The 23,214-nt window shown below is 46.6% G+C and overlaps 1 protein-coding gene across 1 annotated transcript in view; it reads right to left on the bottom strand.

The window, feature by feature from the left end:
- Positions 1-2,780, bottom strand: part of PLPP3 (phospholipid phosphatase 3) — a 42,331-nt gene extending 39,551 nt beyond the window's left edge. Inside the window, exon 1 of the mRNA XM_068691085.1 lies at positions 2,055-2,780. Within this exon, the coding sequence (XP_068547186.1) occupies positions 2,055-2,193 (139 nt within the window). The 5' untranslated portion in view covers positions 2,194-2,780. The remainder of the gene's footprint in view (positions 1-2,054) is intronic.
- Positions 2,781-23,214: the final 20,434 nt, after the last annotated feature.

Genomic DNA, 23,214 nt, shown 5'->3' with positions numbered 1-23,214 from the left:
CAGAAGCCAATGCATCGTCATAGCCCTCTGCAAATCAAATGACCGGTTTTAATATTTCCTAAAGTGGTCTTCAAATGAGAAAAGCCTTCTGTTACTCCAAATGTGTTTGGGCAGCCACTCAAGGGGCGTAACTCACTTTAACTGCACTGGAGGCCATTGGCCATGCCTACGTGCACCAGCAGAAGACCCTGGCTCAGTGCATCCACCTTAAAACAAATCATTTCACCCCACTCTGCTTCTCATTAGCTTACGTAGGACTCCATTTCTTTACTGGACATGTAAATACCCCTCATCTTGTAACCATCCAGGTTCCTCTTCCAGGCTTCAGCTAGAGCACTTATTTTTCCTCCCTCACCTCCAAAGTGTTTTCCTTGTGACAAAGAAAAATAGGAACCAAGTGCCTGGAAAACTGCAAACTCTTAGTTTTCCCTAGAGGAAGGCAGAGAGAAGAGCAAGCCAAGCCTCCTGCGAGGGGGGCAGCTGGCTTTCACAGCAACTCATGCAAAGACATCCACCAGCAGGTCCCATACTGCTGGGCTGGGTGGATTTGAAAAGCCCATCCACAAACACACACCCCAGCCTCTCCATCACATAATCACCTCCCTTGGCACGTCCCACCAGTGCTCTTCACCTGCATGTCATTAGCCAGACCAAAGCTCTCTCCTTCAGCTGTTGAATTCATGCTCTTACTTTCAAACATTCCTCACCCTAAAAACAACCCTTGTGTTTACTCTCTGATTTCCACCTGCAGTAACGTGAAACAAAGCAACAATCACGGCTTTTGGTGTATCACATTATTCACTGCTAACAATACCTTCCAGTGATGCTTGATAAGTTCTGTTTACCAAAACCATCACAAGTAGAATAACACATGTCAACTAATTGCTTTTTCATTTCGGACCCTTAGTCTAGAGAAGAAAAAAACAATACACAACAACAAAAGTCTTTTACCCATTCAAATAGCACTTACTCATGCCAGGAATGCCTAAAGTCAAAAAAACTTGAGTAAATAAAAGTTTAAAAGTTCTGACTCCTAGGAGTTGTTTTACTAGGAATCCAACCTCCTGTTTCAGTAAGTGAGGTAAGTCAAGCTACATTTCTGCTTACGTTAGTTTCACAGAGAGGATACCGAGTATTTTTATTTTTTCCAGATACAAGATGAAGCTTTCTGCACTGGCCCCTATTCTTGTGGGAATATAAAGAGAAAACCATGCCTCTCTTCTTAATATATTAGTGCCTCGTAATATACACCAGATGATCAATAAACTACAGAAAAATTAAATCAAACTGACAGTCCTCAAAAAAACGGGCCCTAAGCAGAAACAATTGTTTTAAAGACTGTGGTGTCTGGAGTATTAAACTCACGTGCTGTTGCGTTATTAATCTCTTTGTTGGAAGCCAGTTGATTTCCCCTGCCTGCGTCTGTCAATTAAATATTCGGCATCGCAGCCATAATTGACCGGTTGATGTTTTGGCATGCGAAGGCTTTTCGGAGGCAGAGCGCTGACAGTTTCTGTGCCTGCCCCACCACTTCCAAAAAGCCCAGCGGGGCTGAGGCTGGGGCTCCTCCAGGCACTGGGAGATGCCCGGGCGAGCTTCAAAGCAGCTTTTTAAACAACCAAGGGAGATGGAGGGAAGCAGCACCACCAACCCCCCGGCACAGAGCAGAGTCAAAGCTTTGCTCGCTGTCCCCGGAGCCCCCCAGCACTGCCTCCACCTGGAGCCCGCAGCCCCCGGGGGGCTGCGGGGACCCTGCCGGGGGCTCCCCCAGCGCCGGGGGAGCGCACGGCGGCAGAGTTAAACAACTTTGGGATTTAACAAAGTTAAATAAATTGCAAAAAGAGCTGGCTCGGGGGGTTGTGCACACTTCCCAAGCTTGTCTCTCTCTCTCTCTCACCCCCCCCCCCCATCCGTAGGGCCCCGCTTTTGTTCGGGAAGCGGCGCGGCCCCGGCCCGGCTCGGCTCGGCTCAGCCCCGAGCCTCCCTCCCCAGCGGGACCCGGGGAGAGGATGAGGAGGAGAGAGGGGAGAGGAAGGCTGGGGCGCAGTGCTCACCCATGACGAGGCAGAGGAAGTCGAGGCAGATGAGGAGGGCTTTCTTGCTGCTGCCTTTGGCCGGGTTGTTGTTCAGCGCCGGGCTGCCCCCGTTCTTGCTCTCCGGCGCGATCGCCTTGTCGTACTTGTAGCTCTGCATTATCGGGGGCGAAAGCCCGAGCCGTGCCGTGCCGGGCCGAGCCGAGCCGTGCCGAGCCGTGCCGGGCCGGGCTCGCACGCGGTGCGCCGGGGAGGTGCTGCCGGAGCCGCTCCCGGCCTCTCCGCTGGGGCCACGGGAGGTTGAAACGCAGGCGGGTCTTCCCCCGAAATAAATAAATAATAGCAACAACAAAGTTTAAAAAATTAAAAAAAGAGCAGAACAACAACAACAGCAAAAAAAAAAAAGAAAAAAGCACAAAACCACCAGCGAAGGTGGGAGGGAAGGGGGGGAAAGAAGAAGAAAAAAAAAAAAAAAAGAAAAAGAAAAAGTTTGCGGCTGTCCCAGCGGCGGTGGAAAAGTCCTGGAGGAGAAGTCGAAGGGAAGGAGAAAAGCCTCGGCGTGCGCCTAGCAGGGCGGCTGGGTGCCGGGGGAGAGGTGCGGAGCGAGGGGCGAGCAGCTCCCGGGGGCAGGTGGGCTCCGCGCTGCGCTGCCTTGGGGGCTCCCGACGCGCCCGCCCCGGCCGCTCTGGGAGCCACCGGCTCGTTGCTGCACTTTTATTTCGCGAGCTCCTTTCCACCCCTTAGAAAAAAAAAAAAAAAAAAAAAAAAAAAAAAACGAAGGGGGAAAAAAAAAAAAATATCAGTCACTTCGCCTCGGATGGGATATCCAAGTAAGCACAGCCCCTTTCCTGCATCTGACATTTTACATAGCTAATTAACTCCACATTTTTCCCTGAGGGAAGTTGGAAAAAAAAAAAAAAAAAAAAGAAAAGAAAAAGAGTCAGGAACTAAAGTTTTTTCGCAGAGAGCCTCTAGCGTTCACAAAGCAGAGGAGTGCAACGGCAGAGGGAGGGAGGGGGGGAAGAAAAACAACCAGCCTTTCCAAGGGAGGACTCTTAAAAGGTGCTTGTGGTGTGAAGGGGAGAAAACTGGTGACAAATAGCTTAAAACTTTTTTTTTTTTTTTTTTTTTTTCTTCTCCCGTTTTTCCCCCCTCTGCTCCCTGTGCTGGGACAGGCCCTTTTCCAGTGTGTGCAGTGCCCACAGACCCTAACACCCAACAGACCCCAATAGGGCCACCACGCGGGGCCAGGTCCTGCTGCGCCCATGCGGGGCTGTAGGATGGGTCAAGGGAAGGCTGGGTGCCACCACCAAAGCCTAGCATCCTCATTCTCCTGTGGCAGCAGCACCAGCTTTGTGAAATAAAGGTAACAAGAGCGTTAGGAGTTAGGTAGGGGATTGTTACCTTGGCTAATTGTCCCTTTGGTCTAATTAGGAATTGCCAGGGATGCAAATGAAGCGTTCGCCAGGAATCCCGGATGGCAATTTTAACAGCTCCGAGCAGGGAGGCCGGGGGAGCGGGCAGAGCCTGTGGGTACCAAAGGATGCTGCTCGGGACAGCATCTGACCGCTATTTTTTCTGCTTTTGCCTTGTAGCTGACCTCGGGCTCCCGTCCGCGCTGGAGAACCACCGCCAGCGGAGCTGCAGACTGCAGCCAAGGCAAGAGCCCGCGCCTCGGCGGGGGCAGGTTTTCCAGGAATCTGTTTAGACACATACCTGGGCACATTTGGGCCAGCCTGGGAGGAAGAAAGCGAAGTGGCTGTTTTAATATTTTACTTGTATATGTGCGGTGTAAAAAGAAAAGGGAAAACAGACCTTGGGTTTTTCGCCAATTCTTTCATCGCGCCTCAACGGCATGGACTCGGGTGCTGTCTCCCACCTTGCTTTGGAGGAGACGCCTCTCTTTTACCTCACATCTCATGGTGAGGTAGGCAAAACCATCAGTTTTTGACCCAAAACCATTCCCAGTGGTGACGGTCATCCAGCTGGGGCCACCTTGTGACTCCAGGACACGTCTCAAGGTCTCTCTCTCCTTCCCCTGACCGTAAGTGCCAAATTTAGGCTCCCCAGCTGCCTGGAGCGAATGGAAAGAATCCTCACATGGGAATTGTCACCCACCCGGGGCCAGCCCTGCTGCCCAGCCCAGCTCCCTCCCCGAGGGCTGGCACCAACCTGCCCCAAGGAGCCTGTGGCTTTCGGCAGCCGGCTCCAGCCGCCCCGAGCGTGCATCCAAACCTGCTGATTGACAGTGATCCCCATGGAAATTCCCTGGGTTCAATTCAATTTTGTGTTTAAAGTGAGAAAATAAAACAAAATAAAATAAAAAAGACCTGTCATTGTAACAACAAATGAGTAAAAAAAAAAAAAAAAAAAAAAAAGGCCTTTCTTTTTGCTTAAAGGGAAAGTGAGGGATACTGAAATTAAACTTTTATATTTGCATTTACAAGGCCCCTCAGGCCACTAATGTTTGCATTTTCATAACAAAAAGATTGTGCTGTTAATTGATGCAAGCAATGGTGCACAAATAAGTCCCAATCTTGGACAATTTCTTAAGGGAGCAGCCAGTACAATCCCCCATTGTCAAGCATGAACTGAGCAAGCCATCAGTGCCAAAAGGCAGCTTCTGTGCCTTGGTCAATAATATGCAAAAGATTCGTTGGTAATAATTAATTGTTCATTCATAAATGCAATTATTGAATGCACCACGCACCAGCTACGCTTTTAGGGCTCAACTTTTCTCCTCAGTCCTACTCTGAATTCCTGCCGTGGGTTGTACTTTTTGATATAGATTAAACAAACCAACTGCGTTTATGTTACCAGTGAATTTTACCCCACTTTTTTGGAGATCTCCCATGATTTTCACCATCTTCCATTGTGAGCTGAACCAGGCCCCAATGAATGAAGAACACAGCACGAGGATAATTTATCAGAAGATAAAGCATTTGCAGTAAAATTTCTTCCTGCCCAGATCTGCACCTTAACTGTAGTATTTCAGAACCCAACAATATTAAAACAGAAATCGTGTTTTATTCATCCAGTCTGGTCATTTTATGAGAATAAGCTCCTTTAAAACCACCGTTGTAGCAGGAGCAGCAGCAATGGGATGCTTGTACCCCTTGTGCTTGTATCTGCAGGACGTGGCTCACACCCCCTATGGAAATCTGCTTGTTCCACAACAATTACTTAAAACTGAAAGCACCTCTTCCACATTCAGTGTCGCCAGTCATCATGATTCAGGTCAAAGGGTCTCACTTCTGTCAAAAAGAAAGAAAAAAAAGTTTAAAAGTTCCCAGTTTTACTTTTTCTTCTATAGGAGAACATGGCCGAGGGGGGCAGTAGGATCTGGTCCGGGGGCAGAGCACCCTACGGACAGCTGCAGTTTCCACCTGGTGCCCAGGGTATTTTTGGGGGAGAGAGAAGGGAAGGGAGGCAGTTCCTGCTCCAAGGCTCACAGGTGTATTTTATTCCGCTCGCCCATTATTTAATGTAAAATCACTATTAATTGGGTTGGGAGTGCTTTGTTAGCCCCTACAATGTGTTTCATTAATCTGGCATTACCACTGCAGCAGCAGCCACATCCAGCCCCACTGTCCCTCTTGCAGTTTTGGGGGATCCCTCCCGCTTTGCCTGATGTGCTGGGGCAATGTGAGGCCGCAGAGCAGATGGGTGTTTCAAGCATGTATGTTTGCACGTTTAGTGATGCACAGCCCAGTGCCAAAACCGCTGCCCCCTCAGACATACAGTGGGGTTTTATATAGGAGCCCCCGTGGCTTTTCCATCGCAGGGACAATTTGGCAGCAGCTCTTCTATGGATGGGACACGCAGTGGGAAGGGGCAGGCACTGTCTGTTTTATTGTTCAGAGCCATTCTTGACCATGTCTATAGGAAACCTAAAATAAGAAATCAGTTTGCAGGTTGTTATCCTTCCGTTATCTCAGATTGTTCCCTACCAGATGGGGAAATTGGAGCAAAGTTAACGTGCTGAGCATCAGGTGGCCTGATCCGGAGGCTCAAGTCCTGAGGAGGGGGTGCAGGGGGGGCCCTGCCAAGGCCAGCCCAAGCAGTATTTTCTGCCCTTCATGAAATCAGGCATCCAGATTTATGCAGGCCAGGGGGGTCAGCCCTCAAACACGTGCCTCAGTGACCCACAGGGTAGGAAGCTGGGTCAGGGACCCGTTCCTGGCATCCCAAATCACCCAGGGGTCAGATGCATTCGATTTGCCAACAGCCTAAAAGTCCAGCCTGTTTTGAAACCAGCTTTTGTCCCACTGCCAAGTTTCACAATCCTGGTGTTCCTCCTTAATTTAATTTAGTTCCCCTAAATCTTGCTGCCTCCTGAAGTGCTCTGGTTACAGGATTCTGCTTCGCATTATTAAAAAGAAAAAAAAAAATAATCAAGTGACACGATTAGGAAGAAAAACAGCCTCAAAAAGTCATCCGATAGACCAAAAGGCACACAATGTAGGAAAGAGCACCTCGTTATTTCACCTGAAGGTGTCGTGAAGTCAAAGGAGACCGGTTTGGGACAGGGGCCCCTGGGCGCAGGCAAGGGCGCACAGCTCCTGTGGAGGCAGCGTGAGCGCCTTGTCCCCAAAAAGGAGGCTGACAGCACCCCCTGCTGCCTCGTACCTGCCTCTGCTGGCCCAGCAGCATCCTTCATCCCCGGCCCCACAGCCCTGGGGAGGCACCAGAACAAACCTGGGCTGGGAAATCAAAGCAGAGCTTAATGACGGAATGGGCACGTTAATTATCAGAACCCCCCGTGCTGCATAACGCGCGCCCTCCCCAACTGGTGGCATTAAAAGGGATTTCAGTGTAGCAGTATTTTCATATATTTCCCTCGAATCCTTTCATGTGTTTATTAGCAGAGCCTTAAAGGGCTGCCTGTATAATTCGTCCTTATGTGCAATTTCTGCCAGGGAAGGCATTTTCACAGTCAACAACCGTTAATGAAAGAGGTGGCGCATGGCCGCGCTGCTCCAGACCCGCTAAAACCCGGCTCTGTGCTCCGCGCTGGCTGGCTCCCAGAAGTTTGTTTGAAAGTCAAGAATGTGGCATGTTTTAATTACTCAGCGAGGTCAGGATCTAAATGAAAGCCCCGTTGGAAAGAGCAGTCTTGTAGGAAAGGTCCACACTCGAGATTTTAGCCCCGAACCGATTACCGGTTAACTCGCAGCAGTTAACACATCGGTAACGTCTCGTCTGGACACTTCCCAGACGGTTGTTGTGGGATGCAAACATTCGTGGTTTATAATGTAAACAGGCACATCTACATATTTTCAACCTGGACTGATTTTGGGTCGCAAACCATCTAAATAACCTGTTTGAAAGTGCTCAGCATCCAACTGAAAAGAGAAAAAATATAAATGTATTTTTCTCCACGTCTAGACCAAACCATTTTACAGGCCACCCGATAGCTTCTGGCATCTCCTTCAAAGCAGGCGTCGAGCTCCTGAGCACACAGCCAGGCAGGTGTGTGGACTGGGGCCGAGGTGGAGTGAGCTCGTGTCCTCCCAACATCTGGTACGAAGATGGAGATGCACCAGGAAAAGCTCCTTCATCCTTACTGCCGTCCCACGTGAGATGTGAGAGTCAGGCCGGGCATTTGTATACAATGCACGAGTCCCCGGGCTTATCTGCTCACAACTCTCCATCTCGATAATTCATTGTCAGTGAGGCTGAAGTATTTAAATGTGTTTGCAAGGGGCCAAGCTGGACCCTCCCCAAATATTTGCTTCAGCACACAGGTTTGGTTTGCTCTAGCCCTGGCTATCCTGGTCTTGATCTGCCCATGCCATGCAATACCCAGGAGGTTTCCTCCATGTGTACCAGAGGAACGCCATCCCCCTGGGCTGCGAGCACTGCACCAAGACTTTGAGGGGCACAGCACACAAAAAAACCTCACCAGTAACCTTCAAAGCCTGCTCTTTGCTCCCATTTATCTTATCTAGCACTCCACTGAAGTGTGGATTTACATAATGCATACCTAATATATTAATGTTCCTATTCATCGGGGGGATCTCAACACTGTTTTCTTTGAAAGCCATGCCAAAAGGCTCCTTGCAACAGAAGATTGTTTTATAGCTCTGAAAAGGATTTTCTTCCCCATTTGTCTTCTGAATACTCTTGCAGAGGCTGTTCGATACTAGGATAAGAGCCTGGTCCCGAAATTCGAGGAGTGGTGGGATCCACTATTGGGTTAGCAGGACGTTACAAAACTACTACAGCCCTCACGTTACTGACTCAGAATGAACCACTTGGTTCACGCCCTCTGTCTGTCTACAATATTTTCCCAAATTATCCTGCAATGTAGCCTAATAGCCAGAAAGGGTCAAGCCAGGCCTGCTTTCATTTGTCACACATTTCCATGAATGCAATTAAATGCCTTTTTTTCCCCTAAGTGCACAACCTTCCACTTCACTTTTCTGTGCCAGTTTAATTTTTCTCGGGACATTGGATTTCAAAAGACTGAAGAAACGCAGACAAAGAAGAAAAGCCACTGAAATAAATGATGTTCAGGATATGATACTGACTTTAATACAGCTCAAATGATGTTACAAAGGCATGCAGACCACAGCATCAAACCACTGGAAGGATGCTGCTCTGTTTTCTCTGCAAAGCCACAGAGATTCACTATAATACATATCTACCCTCTTCTTTGCTTTATTTTGAAAGGGCTAAATAAATATTTGCTTTTATAAGTTTGTTTGGGCATAAGTCATCTTCTAGCCAAAGGCACATGAAGAAAAATGAGGAGTAAATTACCTTTTTTATTTTAAATACTGATAATGATCACCTCTTGGAGCAAACTGTTGGGTTAGTGGTTGATCTCTCCACTTTCATGCCATGCCTGAACACCTTTCTGGGAGATACGCAGTGGCTGAACAAAAAGTATTGGGCTCGGTACAGAAGAGGATGAAGTTAGGGGGCTTGAGCTATTCAGAGCCTACAGCGTTAATGGTCTCTTCTGATTTTCAAAATCTGCAGGTTTGCTCTGAACCAGGGATTATGAAATCGCAAAGAGTAAATCCCTTTAAAATTGCTAGTAAATGTCAAGAAATACACTCTAAACACACAAAGACAGATTCACTGACAGTTGTTGCACAATAGATCACAAATAGCTTGCGTGCCTTGTCACAGGCCACTTTATCTCCTTTATCCAGTCCTGCCAACACCAAACAGTAAATGTCAAAATCCTCTTTCAAAACCCTGAGATTGTTTCGAAACAAGAGGGAACCAAAAGCAAAAGAAGACAACCCCCACTGTTCCTGATAATGGACCATGGGGAGAAGACACGATCTTTTCCCATTTTTTGATCCATTCTTGGTCATGTTGCTTTCACATCCCACTCGAAGGCAGCAGGTAGAACAGAACGAAACAAAAATAAATAAATAATTAAAAGGGACAATGAGCACAGCAGTTAAATTGATATGATGAAAAAAAATCCCTAAAAGGGGAATCCTGCTCCTTAAAATAGCTTGGCACCAGGCTGTAACAAGAGACCCTTTTGCTGATGCCAGCGGGGGAGGACGAGTACAACATGACCGCCCTCGGAGGAACTCAGCCTGGAGAAAGCAGAGACCTCTCCACCATGACTGTTTAACACCTCTGATCTTACAAAGAAAGCAATAAACAGCACCCTGCTTCAAAAGTTTCATGGTCCATAGAAATGAAACCCGGCTAGTCCACCAGCAGCCAAAAGGCTATTATTATTGTGACTTCTTGTGCTGATACGATCTAAAGAAAAACACACATCTAGGCCTAATAATAATAAATAATAAAGCTATTCATACAGCCTGCTGCTTACACGATGGCAATTTCCCCATAATTGTAGGTAAAAGGAACAGGCACACAAACAGGAGCCTGTAGTAACTCAGCGTTACCCAGTGCTCGGGCTGAAGCTATTTCTTGTAGGTACATATACTTTGGGGAAGAAAACTATTTGAACTCCAAGCGAACCTCAGTAAAACTCTCCTGCATTCCTGGAGCTGTATTCACACCAGGAAATAAAAACAAATAAACAAACAGACAAAATAAAAAATGTCAGGGCACGAAGGTATTTTAGAGGGAGGATGGGGTTTGGGTAGTGATGAGACCCAAAGTGATGAGGTTGGTGCAGGACCTCCAGGCAGTGAACCCGGACAGTGCTAAAGCCACCTCCAGAATGTGGCATCCTGGCTAGTGACAGGGTGATCTGAAACGGTGCTGGCAATTGCACAGCACTCGTTCAGTTGTTAAACTCCAGGTCACACACAGGCGAGGCAGGCAGGGAGCGCCATGCTCCTCCTGCCTGTGGCTGCCCACGGCCACTTACTCATCTGCTCTCCTGTCTGGCTCCTGCAGACATCAGTGCCTTTACTCCCCAAACTGGGGAGTAATCCTGCCCAGAGTGGAAGCTGTGCGCTCCCTGAAGCACACAGAGGAGTGGGATGGGGCTGGGGGGATGCTAAATGCTCCCCCTGCTCACCCACACCACCAAAAAGACATCTCCAGGGCAGAGAGAAGGAACTGCCACCTGGCCAAGAGCCACCTCTTGTGGTGTCTCTGCTTTTCCCAAAGTTCAGTGATGGCCTAGGGACAGCTTGGCTTATTTATAAAACTAGGTGAAGTAAAAGTTAATTCCCTCATTAGGGGATGTCTACCAGCAGTATTTCCAGTCACCCGCAGTTATCCCCCGACCGCACGCCTCAGGGGACACCAAGTGCCAGCAGATGAAGAGACAGCAACGTGCACAGCATGCTCGAGCACTGCTGAGGCTGGCAGCATCCCCAGCAAAAGAGGACATGAGCAAACAGCCACGGGGCTTCAACACACCTTGACTGAGGCACAGCGCCTTCCCCCTCCATCCCATTACCATAGCTGCCTGCCCCATGGCCCACTGCTCAGCTCAGCAGAGAAAAGCCCCTGTGGGATGGTAGCACAAGTGGGAAAAGTCCACCTCCCCTCTCCTTTTTATTCTCCCAGCTGTTTTCAGTATTTTTGGACCCAGCTGCAATTGTCATGTCAGAGCCCAGAAGCCCCAGCTCCACACTGTGTGTGCCATCTAGTGCTCAGAGCTGAGACTGGAGGAGCCCTTGCAGGTGCCAGGAGCTGCTGGGATCTGCTCTGCTCCTCTTCCAGCAGCTGCTGCCACCCTTCTGGCTTTAAGCAGCTTGCTCACACCAGGCTGTTTCCCAAAATCTCAGTGGAAAACATGGAATCGTTTAGGTTGGAAAAGGCCTTCAAGATCATAAAGTCCAGCAATCAATCTGACCTACTGATACCCATCAGTAAATAGAAATGGAAAGGAATGGAATCATTTAGGTTGGAAAAGACCTTCGTCTGTGATTTTTGATTGACAAAGCTTCTTTGACAAAGCTTCTTTGACCATTTCTTTCTTTCTTCTTTTTTTTTTTCTTTCTTTTTTTCTCTAACATACAATTTCAGGAATAACCATACATAAGGAGGATAACATCTGTTGGAGCCATCTAAAATCTGTCTCCAACCAGTGTAAAGAGTGGTACTTGAAGGAAAGAATTTATCAGATGTATAAGAGAAGGCTGCCCCAGGAAGTGCTTATTTCTTCATTTAACTGTAAAGTGAACCAAAGTGGGATACGGCCACCTCTTCAGTGGGTGGCATGGTCCTGTGCAGGGCTGTCCTGGTTTTGAGGGAAACTTTGGATAGATTTCCACAAGCCAGCGTGGTGAATTCAAACAGAAGAGGATTCTTCATGGATTCCAAGAGGCACCTTCCAAAGATGGTTTTGGTCTCCAGGTGAGGAACCATCCAGCCAAAGTGCCAGGGCTTGTCCCAGTGCCAGGGTAAGGGGTGATGATGCTCAATCAGCCCCTGAGATTTGTGCATCCTAAGGAGGACAGGCAGGTATTTTACCCTAACTCCAGCACTGTGCTGCTGGCCGTGACTTTCCTGCATGGTCTCCATGGGGTGAGCATCCCAGTGGTGAGCACAGCATATGCCAGCCCATAAAGCCCTTCCACCACCCAACCTCAGTCCCCCAAAGCATCACAAGACTCTCTGTGGCTGGAATCCTCCTTCCTCCTCCTCCTCTTCACCCCATCCCAGAGCTGGGGGCACCCACTCCACATATTCCAGGTAGATCACAACCCCAGTGGCCGAGATCCCAGCCTGTCTTGCCCAGCCCAGGTCTCACCTCCACGCCACAAGGCAGACGTATCCTCAGGGCACGTCTGCTCGCCGGGCTCCTGCTGCTCCGCTCCTGCCTGGAGCTGGCAGGGTGCAAGTCAGGTCTGGTCTGGCAGCCGCAGAGCAGCGTTACGGTGCAGAGCGAGCTGTCTGCCTGGGCTGCACCCCCTCAGCAGGTAACCCTGCTTTCCCCTGCCTGTCCCCAAAAAATGATGTGCACCCACTCTGGTGCAATGAGGCTGGAGGGATGGTCACTGCTCAGTTCCCTCGTGGCAATGCCTGGCTCCCACCGAGCCCTGCTCCCATCTCAGCACCCAGCCTGCTCTGGGAGAAGCTGCAGTGATTCACTCGCAGGTTTGCTGTTGGTTTATTAATTCCTTTTTTTTTTTTTTTTTTTCATCTGCAATTTCAAATGGTGCAATTTAGAGATCAAAGCTCTTTCCCTTGCGCTAATGGCTCTGTGTAAGTCCTGGCCTTCCCGCACACAGCAGCCTCTGCCTGGAGGAGAGAGGTGAGACTTCATCTCAGCCAACACAAAATATTTCACAGAGAAGACAAGCCGGGCGAAATTTTGCTCTCATTCCTACCCATCCAAAGTTAATTGACTTTAATGTGGGTAGAACTGATCTCAGTCAGGCCGGGCCCATCCCTGCTGCGGGTTTAAGACCCGCTGGGTGGTGATGCCTGTGAAATCGCTGCACTTACCCCAGCCTGAGGCTTGGAGGAGGAGCTGGAGAGCACCCTACATGGACAAAGAGCCAGCAGGATGAAAGGCAGGGGGCTGGCATGTCCTTCCACCTGGAGGATGTACGTTTGTGTTGGGCTTCCTGAGCAATATGCAGCTCAAAGTTTCATCAAAGATGCTAGTTACACTCTGCTTGGTTTCTTCAGCACACTGCAGGTAGCCCCATTTACATTCTTTCCGCCCCTGCATCAACACTTGCATTCCGTAGGACAGAGAAAAATTAAAAGAGGGTCTAAAATGCATGGCTGGACATTGACATTGCCCAGCATCACCCAACACATCAGCAGCAGGGCATCCTGTGCTTGGCACAACAGCCAGCGTTTAACAGTAGGTAAGCCTGTACAAAAAAGTAGCAGGACTTTATTTTGGTTTATTTGGTTTATTTGGTTTATTTGGTTTATTTTGGTTTATTTGGCTGCTGCTGCTACATGGCATGGAGCAAGGGGCTATCCTGCTCCTGGAGCTGCATTCCCACTCTCCCTCCTGGTCCTGTGTGCACAACCCTGCCCAGAGGTGATGCAGTTTTTAAAAGGGCTCAGGGCATGGGTTTTGTCAGAGCTGGGCTGGATTGGTCTGTAACGTGCTACAGTTTGTGAATTAGGAGCAAAACAGCTTCCCTTGGATTTGAAATGAGTTCAATCTTTTTTCTCATAGACCTACTCCATCATTCTTCATTAGAAAAATAATAAATATATATATATATATATAAATAAAAAGAGAACAACACAACAACAAAAAATACTCTTCATTCTCTTATGTCAAGCAGAAGCACTTCAGACAACAAGGTCTCTTTTCCTATTGGAAACTGTAAGTACATTTGTTGTGCACTGTGCCATTTGATTTATGTCTTGGTGATAAAAGACAGGCTCTGGTTTAAGGAATCAATACAACAGTACCGTTCAAAGCCCCTCTGAGCAAAAAGCTTCTTGATGTTGAAGGTTTCCTTATCTAGTCTTTCATACTTCAGAATTCCTTCATTTAAAACGCTGATAATTGAAAACGCAGAGGGGGATGATCACAAGGAGAGAATAATTAAAGAATATTAACAAAGTATTTGAAATAATAGTAGGATTTCATTACAGAGAAAAATGTTTGTGCTCTCATTAACTCTCATTTCTGCACATAGGGCTTAGGGATCCCAAGCAATGGCTCTAAATCCTACTGTGTAAGGTGCTATGCAAAGACAAGCCCTGCAAAGACACACTCCCTACAGGATAGAAAAGGCAACCTAAAAGATGTTTTAATCTTCAGTTTCTTTAAGAGAGACCCTTAAGTTTTTGTTAGTTCTTGCTGATCTCCAAACATTGATAAAATGCTGCCTGAACAAAGACTTCAGGAGCTCTGTTCTTTGATCTACTCTGCATTTTATGAAGAGGGATGAGCATCAGATGATACATCAGTTAAAAATAACTGGAAAATATCAAGCAATTATAAGTACCTATCCCACAGGTTTGCATATCTTAAATACTGTAATGCCTTCCTATCATGCATAAGCAATGAGTCTCACTTTTGCCATTGGAAACGGTTTAAGCAATGTGCTCTGTTTTGGTAGATTTGTTCTGGAGGGATGTCCTAACAGACACTTCTTGGTGCTGAAGTTAAAGAGGGCTGACTAAAGACCTCTGCAGCACAGCTGGAGTAGAATTGGATTTGAGGTTTTTGCTGGAAATTAGTTCTTGGGGAATTTTTCTCAGCAATCTTGTAACAACCCTGTAGCAAACCTGCAATCAACAACTTTATCATTTGTAAAAACAGGAAAGCTAGCACTGGACTCCAAATGAAGGATAAACAGCGAGGTCTTAGGACTCCTTCCAGCTAAGAGCATCACAAAATAAAACACTCTATTCATTAGGGGCCAGCAAGCACCAGGACTGCCTTAAGAGTAAAATTTTCCTGTACTTTACATGGAGATCCAAGAGCATCCTGCATCATGACACTATGTAAAGTGATGGTCACTGTGGACCAAAGAGAAGTGAAATTCAAGGCCTACCTGGGTACCACAGCTGCTCTGCAAGACAAGAAAAATGTAATGCATGTGTAGTACAAAAATCTGGCCATCCAGAGTCATTTCACTGCACAGGTAAGCATGAGATGGATCTGATTTTTTTTTTTCCCTTTAGGCACAGTACAGCAAAACCAGCTCACTTAAGCCACTGGAGAGGAATCATTTTTTACAATAGCTTCAGCATGCCTTAAATGGCTAAAGTAGCCATTAGACAATAATATCCTGATCCTATCTAGTGTTTCTCATCTATACAGCTCAGGTTGCTTTAGAAAGGAGGAAAAGCAGCACCCATCACTTACAGGGAGAACACAACTGAAATGAACACTACTCTTCATTAATCTAAAAATCATCATAGATATAAAGTGAAATATCCCACAAAGATATCCTTGCTCAGCAAGGAAGCTGTCTTCTTCTCGTGCCTTTACACACAATAATAAGATGAGGAAAATGCGACGGCCCAACTGCCTAGAAGCTTTCCCCAAGTCTTAAATTACTTCCTCCTTGTTCCTTGGGATCAGAGAAGAAGAGAGCCAAGTTATTAAAAATAAATAAATAAATAAATAAATAAACAAAATTATTTCTAGAATGCCTAAGCTGATTAAGGGCTCGCAAATAGTATGGTCAGATGAAGGAACAGCAAACATGAGCTGGAGGTCAGAGAACCACAACGCAACAGGGAGGAATTCAGCAAACAAAGAGGTTGCCAGTATTACAATGGATGAATTTTATGGAGCTAATCCCTCTAACTTCATTATCCCTAGCAAAGCTTGGGCCTGAAACAGATTTTGAGAAATGCAGGGCAAGGGAAAGTCACATCAGAAGAGGTTTAAAGAATCAGAAGCAGCATTTTTCCTCTATTACCTCTTATACTTTATAGCCCCACCTCATCAGAGTACACGATCATACATGGTATAACCTTCAGGAGGTGAGCTCGTACGTTGTCCTACATGACATGCTGTCAATCACTGTACAAATCACTGCTCTCAATTTTTCTCATGCTTGCATTTCAACTGAGACTTTCTCAGCAAAAGCCGCTGTTCAATCTCAGAAAGGTTAAATGGTTTTCCAGCTGATCCTTGGCCACCGTTTCTATCTACTCAGCTCAAAACAAGGGCCAAATCTCAACTTGGCTCCGAGCCGCCTGTTTCAGTATTACTCGATAAGTTTCTTTTGTCTGGAAAAACCTTCAGATTTATCTCCCACTTCTCCCTCAAACAGAGATAACAGCCAAATCACAAGCGCCTTCGCCGAACATGTGCGACTCAGATGGCCGTGAAACATAGCAGGGCTCCGTTTCCACACGCTGACTTACACGACCCAAAATCATCAGCCATTTCCCTCTTGTCAGACACCCCAGCCCAGGCCAGTTATGACAATCGGGGACTTTTGGGACCCCATTTCATTGCTCATGCAGCTTTGCCACATCCGTCGCCAGGCCGCACAGCAACACACGGTGGTGTTGGGGCTCTCCGGGGAAGTTCATGAGATTCCACCTCCATCTGCATATCCCAGATTTTTCCTCCCAGCCCAGCAAACTTGGCAATGACATCTTAATTTCTGCTGAAGTGGGCTGTGAAAGCCTCACGTTCTCATCTCTGAACAGGTCTCTGAAGATTTCTGGGGAGGATGCGAGCGCGGCTCCCACGGCCGGGCCATCCCATGGCCTGCAGCTGAGAGGGCACCATCAGGCTGGAAGTGCTCCACGGTGCTGGCAGGGCAGAGGGGTCTAAAACAGTGTGGCTGATTCTCAGAAATGATAAAAACAGATTAGGAGATCTAATCTCTACGCAGCAGGGGAAAAACTGATGGGAAGGCCAGCTGTGAGAGTCGCTTTTATTTAGGCAACACATGGAACAAAAATGCTACCGTAGGATGAAGTTCTCTATCATGTGAATTGGTCAGAAGACATTTTCAGGATCATTATAATATGCTATTTCTCAAATTAATCAGCTCATTTGCAAGACAACATACACTGAAGCACATGGGGAAAAAAGACTGCTTTCAGTATGCTTTGGAACAAAATGAAAAATTATACTAATGCACAACCTTGCGATAGCACGCTAGTAAAATGATATCCTGGCTTATAAAAGCGGTCGTATCAAGCAGAGTGGAAAGTTATATTGATGCACTTGCGTGCAATATACCCGAAGCAAAATATGATATTTCTGGCTATACAGTAATATTGCTGCATATATCCAGTGGTCATGATTAGTGTGTTATGGGGTTGTTTCTAAGACACACAAAATATAGCTGAAAGATTGTTATTTCTTATGAAAGAGGTTTTGCTTTGTTTGTTTTTAACATGGATGGCCAGATTTGGGTTTATTTTCACAATATGCTGCTGAGTTATTAAAGAAAGCACTGTCTAGAGGTTAACTCAGAAGCCTGGGAATCGGGGAAAACACCCCTTATTAAGCGTGATTTGGTGTTTATCTTCTGATCAGTAAAATGTGAGTAATGCCCCTTTGGTGAGGCCTTAATTCATTAAGGTTTTTTACATGGTAGTAAGGCACGCAAGTTGAAGAGAAACAAGACATATGAGTGCTGTAAGTGGGAGAGCTGACATGCCCACAACATGCTTCAAGGGCTGTGACACACAGTCACGTTGCTGCGGTGTAAAACGTTACCCCATTTGGGGTGATCTCTAGTTAGTGCCCAGGTAAAATGCCTTACGTGTGTATGAAGGCAAGAAAATTCATGGCAGCTCGCTCCACATCTACACCAGGGTAAGCCTGGGCACGCGAAGCTCCCGTGGAGCTGCTGGTGGCTGAGGACTTCTTTGACAATGGCAGCTTGTTCATGTACCAAAGCCTTTAGCAATTATTTCCACCAAACTTTCTACATAATTAAGTCCCTTCTACAAACGAGTGCAGCAGTTCATGCACGTTTCCCATCGCTGCCTTGTTAAGCTTGGTGACCTACATGAGCAGTGCTGCTGGAGCCTCAGACAAGTTTCCAACTCACAGACAACAAAAAAAGTGCCAAAGCGTCACGTAATTACCTCCGAGCATCAGTTCTGGGGAAGCCTCAGCACAACCATTGCAGACACTGAACTTTTCATCCCAGAAGATGACCCCGCCAGAAAGGGTTTGATGCACACAACTGGGACGATGAGGGGAATTCCCACTCTTTCCTACCAGCCAGCAATAATCCGAATTTCTAAGTGTAGACCAAAAGCAAAGGTACAAGGGCCCTTCAGACAGTTTGTGGTCTCCAGAGGGCTCTTTTGTTTATTTCTGATCTGGCTGGGATTCAGACTGATGCAACAGAAGTGAAAAATCCCTACAGCTCCTGCAAATAGATTGAGCCATCACATTGCCATGTCACACAAATTTATAAGGAAAGATTTGCTCTGTTTCACCTCTCCCTGCCATGCATAGGTCTAGGAATAAACGATTGTTTAATGAATGCCTGTAACTCGCATCCACTCCATCTTAATGACACCACAGCCTATATATAACTAGATCCCCCTCCGGCACATTTTCACGATTCACCTTCAAAATCCTAGTGGGTGAGATTTACATTTGTCCAGATCTTTTCCTCTCACTGCCGGCTGCCTGCATTGCAGTACAAGAACACAGAAGAGCTGGGAGGGTCCAGCCACTGAAATAAGACAATAAGAAAAAAAAAAAAAAAGTAGGCTCTGGTCAGAATATATTATAGCAAGAGGGGCAGCTGGATTGCAGACACTGCAGGGAAGGGCTGCCCCAAGCCCCACTGTAGCCGCTGCCCAGGTGGTACCACCCTTCTGAGGGACTCCGAGCAAGGCAAAAGCCCCTCTGAGCAGGGAAGTACCCAAAATCCCAGCACACGGGGAAGCACAGGGCAGATATTTGCCCAAAATCACTGACTGTAAACTGTCCAAATCCTTCTTCCAGAAGATGCTGCGTTCTCCCCTGTGCGAGCGCCCATCCCTGTCCCACGCCTGCCTGCGTGACAAGTCGCCCAGACACGGCTCTCCCCGCCACGCAAACTCACAATTCATCCAGCTCACTGCCGTTACCATGGTTTCCCCTTTCTCTTACCAAAGCTCGTTCCCATGATGTAACGAAAAAATGCTTTCCTAAAACCTACAGGAGATTCCCATGCGTGGATGGCGGTCCTTATCTCGTCTTCTCCCAGGTAGCTAATTTATTAAAAACACCTAACCCACAGCGTACAAATTTCTTGAGAAAAGAGAAATTTTCCTGAAGGAAGGGTAAGTCTATATAAAGATATCAGGGATGGGATTTCAGCCACAACAACTAGGGAAACATCAGATCTGGCGATGCAATCGCATCGAGGTCTTGATGATCCTTGTCATGTGTGAGATTGAAGTCATCCATCTCTCAGGTTTTCTTCTGGTTAATGATATTTGAAAGAAGCCTCTCAAACCGAGATTTCTGATGCAAGAACTCCACACCGCAGCCCAAAAATAGCAGAATTAGGAGTGCTAAAAGTGTCTAGCATAGCTTTTATTTTAATTCATATTCGAGAAAGGTTTCTAGCAGCTGGAGAAAGTAAGAGCCGTATTCATAAAAACCTTGGCTATTTGCCACACAAATGGTGCTTTTATTGAGCCGGGGGGGTGGGGGTGCAGAATGTGCCTACTCCACACCAGGAATGCATATCTCCGATTCATAAATCCTCCCCCTCTCCCCCAGCTGACTGAAGGAAATCTTTCTCAGTTTGCCACTGAGGTGAGAGAGGGCGAGAGCGATCCTCCGAGCGTGCCAGCCCCAGAGATAGGCGTTTCACGTGGAACAACCCGAGCCTTAAACACAGGCACAAACAGCACTATGTGCTGTGATAGGGCCAGGAGTGCTCAAATCCAGCCCAGATGACAGCAGGGACAAACCTCTCGAAGGGGCAGCCAACCCTCCACACCAGCATCCTGCCACAATGCATCACATCCTGCAATACTTACATACATTTTCAGAACAGGTCAGAGAGTTTCCAGCCTAAAATACCCTCTCAGATACTGGCAAGGAAAAAGAATAAGTTGTGAGGACAGGGAACAAGCACAAAGACTGTGAGATACGGCCAAAAAAAAGGATCTAGATTTATTTTAAAATTGGTGATGGAAAATTATACGTAGCCACAACTGGAAAAGGGAAGCAGAAATTTCCCCCAAGCAAAGCTTTCTCCCAAGCCACAGGTACCGCAAGGTGCTAAAGGTGCTCCCAGGGCACCCAGGTATTAGGCACAAGGGAGGGCCCACATCTTGGGTTGCTCTGGGTTAGGTAACTCCACAGCTCAGTGCTGGTAAAAACAGAGCTGTTTGGGTTAAAAAAAGGAGGTTTGGCTATTTTTTTTTTTTTTTGGCAGATTCCCATCTGGGGAGCTTAATAGTAAAAAAATAAATTAAAAATATTAATAATAAAAAAAGCCACCTAAACATCAGGGCTTGGCAGCAGCAGAGTCAGAGATTCGGATCATGATTTTTCAACTTCAGCTCAGCTCCCCCACTTTGGGGACTTCAGCCCTAAATTTCACGTGGCCCTTAGCAGCTTGCCCAGCATCCCACAGGGGCTGAACCCAAATCCCAAGGCCCTGGCTGGGACATGAATCAAACGCTCAATGTGCGGGAACTGACCTTGCAGCATCCTTCTGCCCCGGGCAGAAACATCTGCACTCCACAGTCCCAACCAAATAGGTTCTGATGCTTCAACAAGCCTCATTTTAAGCATTTCTTCATTTCATACCATCTGTCTGTGGTTTAATTTTAGCCCTATTCTTGTCCTGGCCATTGTGGACGTGGAGAACATGTTGTTCCACCCTGTCTGCAGCAATCCTCTGATTCAGAACAAAAATACTGAAGAAGCAAGGAAACAGTGGACTGATTCTGCAAGGCTGTGAATCTTTAAATAGCATTTTATAGCAAGGTCAAAAGAGGCTGGATTGACTTTATAGGCAAAGGACCAAATCCTGAAGTTTTACAGAGTCAGTCGCTGGAGCATAACCTCACTGGTCCAAAGAGAAGGGTGCGAAGTAGCAGTGAGGACACGCTTCAGACTCCTCCTCACCAACAAGCCCTTTCCCAGATGATTTAATTAGGCAAAGCCAAGAGAAGTTCTGCCAGCTCTCGCAGATTATGCCCTGAAAGAAAACATACTTGGCAAGCCACAGAAAAATGCTATAAGCAGCTCACACGGTCACTGCTTTTCCCTCTGCACTGCTAGAAGTTATCTTCCAGGATTTGGAGCTGGGCTGCCTGTATTTGTAAAGAAAAGGAGGGCGAGGCTGTGCAGAAACAAAATAAACTCCCCGTAAAGCTCACTGTAAATCCACGTCGTGCTACACATCCGTAGATACAGCCTAAAAGATCAATTCCGTGACTGCAGAAAAAGGAGTAGTGTACACATCTGCCTTACAAATGACCCCAAAGTGCCCAGATAAGCCATCGCAGAGCATACAAAAAAACAACAGTAATTGATTATTATTGACTTCTAGTGAGATGAGGTATCTCATTACATGTACATTTGGCCTCTAAAATCAGATTTTTGGTGGCACAAGCAGCCTCTTTTCAGCAGTCTCCTAATTAAACAACTGTTTAGCATGTTGCATGCTTGACGTGTTTTATTTAGGATGTCAGAAATATCACACTCATTGCCTCCCCTGACTCCGGGAGGGTTTTCAGCACACATCCCCAGCAGAGCATCATATGTTGCCACACAGTCCAGATTTTCACTTAATACTGAAAAGAACATAATAGACTTTGGACCCATATGCACTACATTTTTGGAATATGCTTACATCACAATGAACTAATCACAAGATTGTTTTCAAATAACTAACCCTCTGAAAAGTTCATTTCCAACACCGTAGTACTGCAGTTCAACATCTGCTCTTGGCCAGCGCGTGCAGTTTGATAAATAACATCAGTTACATAATATAAATGGAAATTGCTTGGTTACAAATCTAGTGTCCATAAGCCTCTGATGCATGTAGTTTCGGAAACATTCAAAATAAATCATTTCACATGTCACAGTTTACCCGCTGCTGCATTATCTCATTAACCATCTCCTCCAAACAGCCCGGGAAATCAAATCCTACTGAAAATCCACAGATTTAGGGCACTTAACAGAGTTGGACGGCATGGCCCCGAATCTGAGCTCCCATATAAATAGATGCACAGCGTTCCTAGTCTTTTTTTGGTCACATTGAACCAGAAAACATGGCCTGAGCCAGAAAGGGCAGCATCGTAACGCATCCCCAGGCAAGCCGAGAGGTTCAGGGTGCCAAGCTGAAATCCCCACAGGGCCAGATGTGGCTGGAGAAGGCATAGGCAGAGCCAGATGTGAGTTGGAGTCCTGGCACTGGGGTCCAACGAGGGGCACGAGCAACAATACTTAGAACAAGCCCCAGCAGGATGCATTTAATAACCCCCAGACTAGAAAAGCCAACTGCTAGCCCATGGTGGCTGAAAAAGCACAGGTAAACAGCCACAGAGGAACCCGAGCCATGGTGCTGCCTTCCCACAGCACATCGGGATCTTTGCAGAACTGCTCTCAGTGATCTTGTGTGGGTGGAAGGTGCCCACCCACCTACAGACACGTCTGCCTCTGAGCAAAGGGCTTTCTGGATATCTCCTGTAAGCATTAAGCCCAGAAAATGTATCTGTAGATTAAAAACTTTATTGATATTAATTCATTATTATTGTATTAACTCAATATTTCTATTTACTAGCATCTGTATGTAATAATGAGCTGCATCAAAGTTCATGATGCATCAGTTTGCTCTGAGATTTAGCTACCAACTTTGAAGAAACAAGCAAGGCTAAATAATGCACCTACGTACAGCAGCTCCTGTTAAACACATTAATTTAGCCATTACAAAAATACCATGCGAGGTCTCACCTACTTGTTGTGGTGCCTCATTCAGGCAGGCTTGGGGCTTGCCAAGACTGGAAGCAGAGATCAAACAAACCCCATGTGCTCGGGTGTGCAAGGAGTGAAGAAAGCTGCCGAGATTTTGCAAGGTAAAGACTTGCACGAACGGATGTTTGCAGCTGCCTGAAGACCAGCTTTCATAGGCTTTCCAAGACATAGTAAACTTCAGATAAGATAGTAATATTGTTATTTGTAAATACTGCTTCTCTTACAACCTGATGTACAGCGATTGTTCTGATTGAGCAGATATGTTTCATCACACTACATATGGTTTTATACTGCAGCAACCTTCTTGTCTCTACCCTGAGATTGCTATTTTATTTACATGAATGGATTTGTTGAATTAAGTCGTCATTTTATTATTTATGACAGTACGGCTGCACAGTCTGGTCATTATTTTATCACACATCCTTT

Source organism: Anas acuta, chromosome 8 (genome assembly GCF_963932015.1).
Source record: "Anas acuta chromosome 8, bAnaAcu1.1, whole genome shotgun sequence".
Lineage (NCBI taxonomy): Eukaryota > Metazoa > Chordata > Aves > Anseriformes > Anatidae > Anas > Anas acuta.
This window is presented reverse-complemented; position numbering and strand designations above follow the sequence as displayed.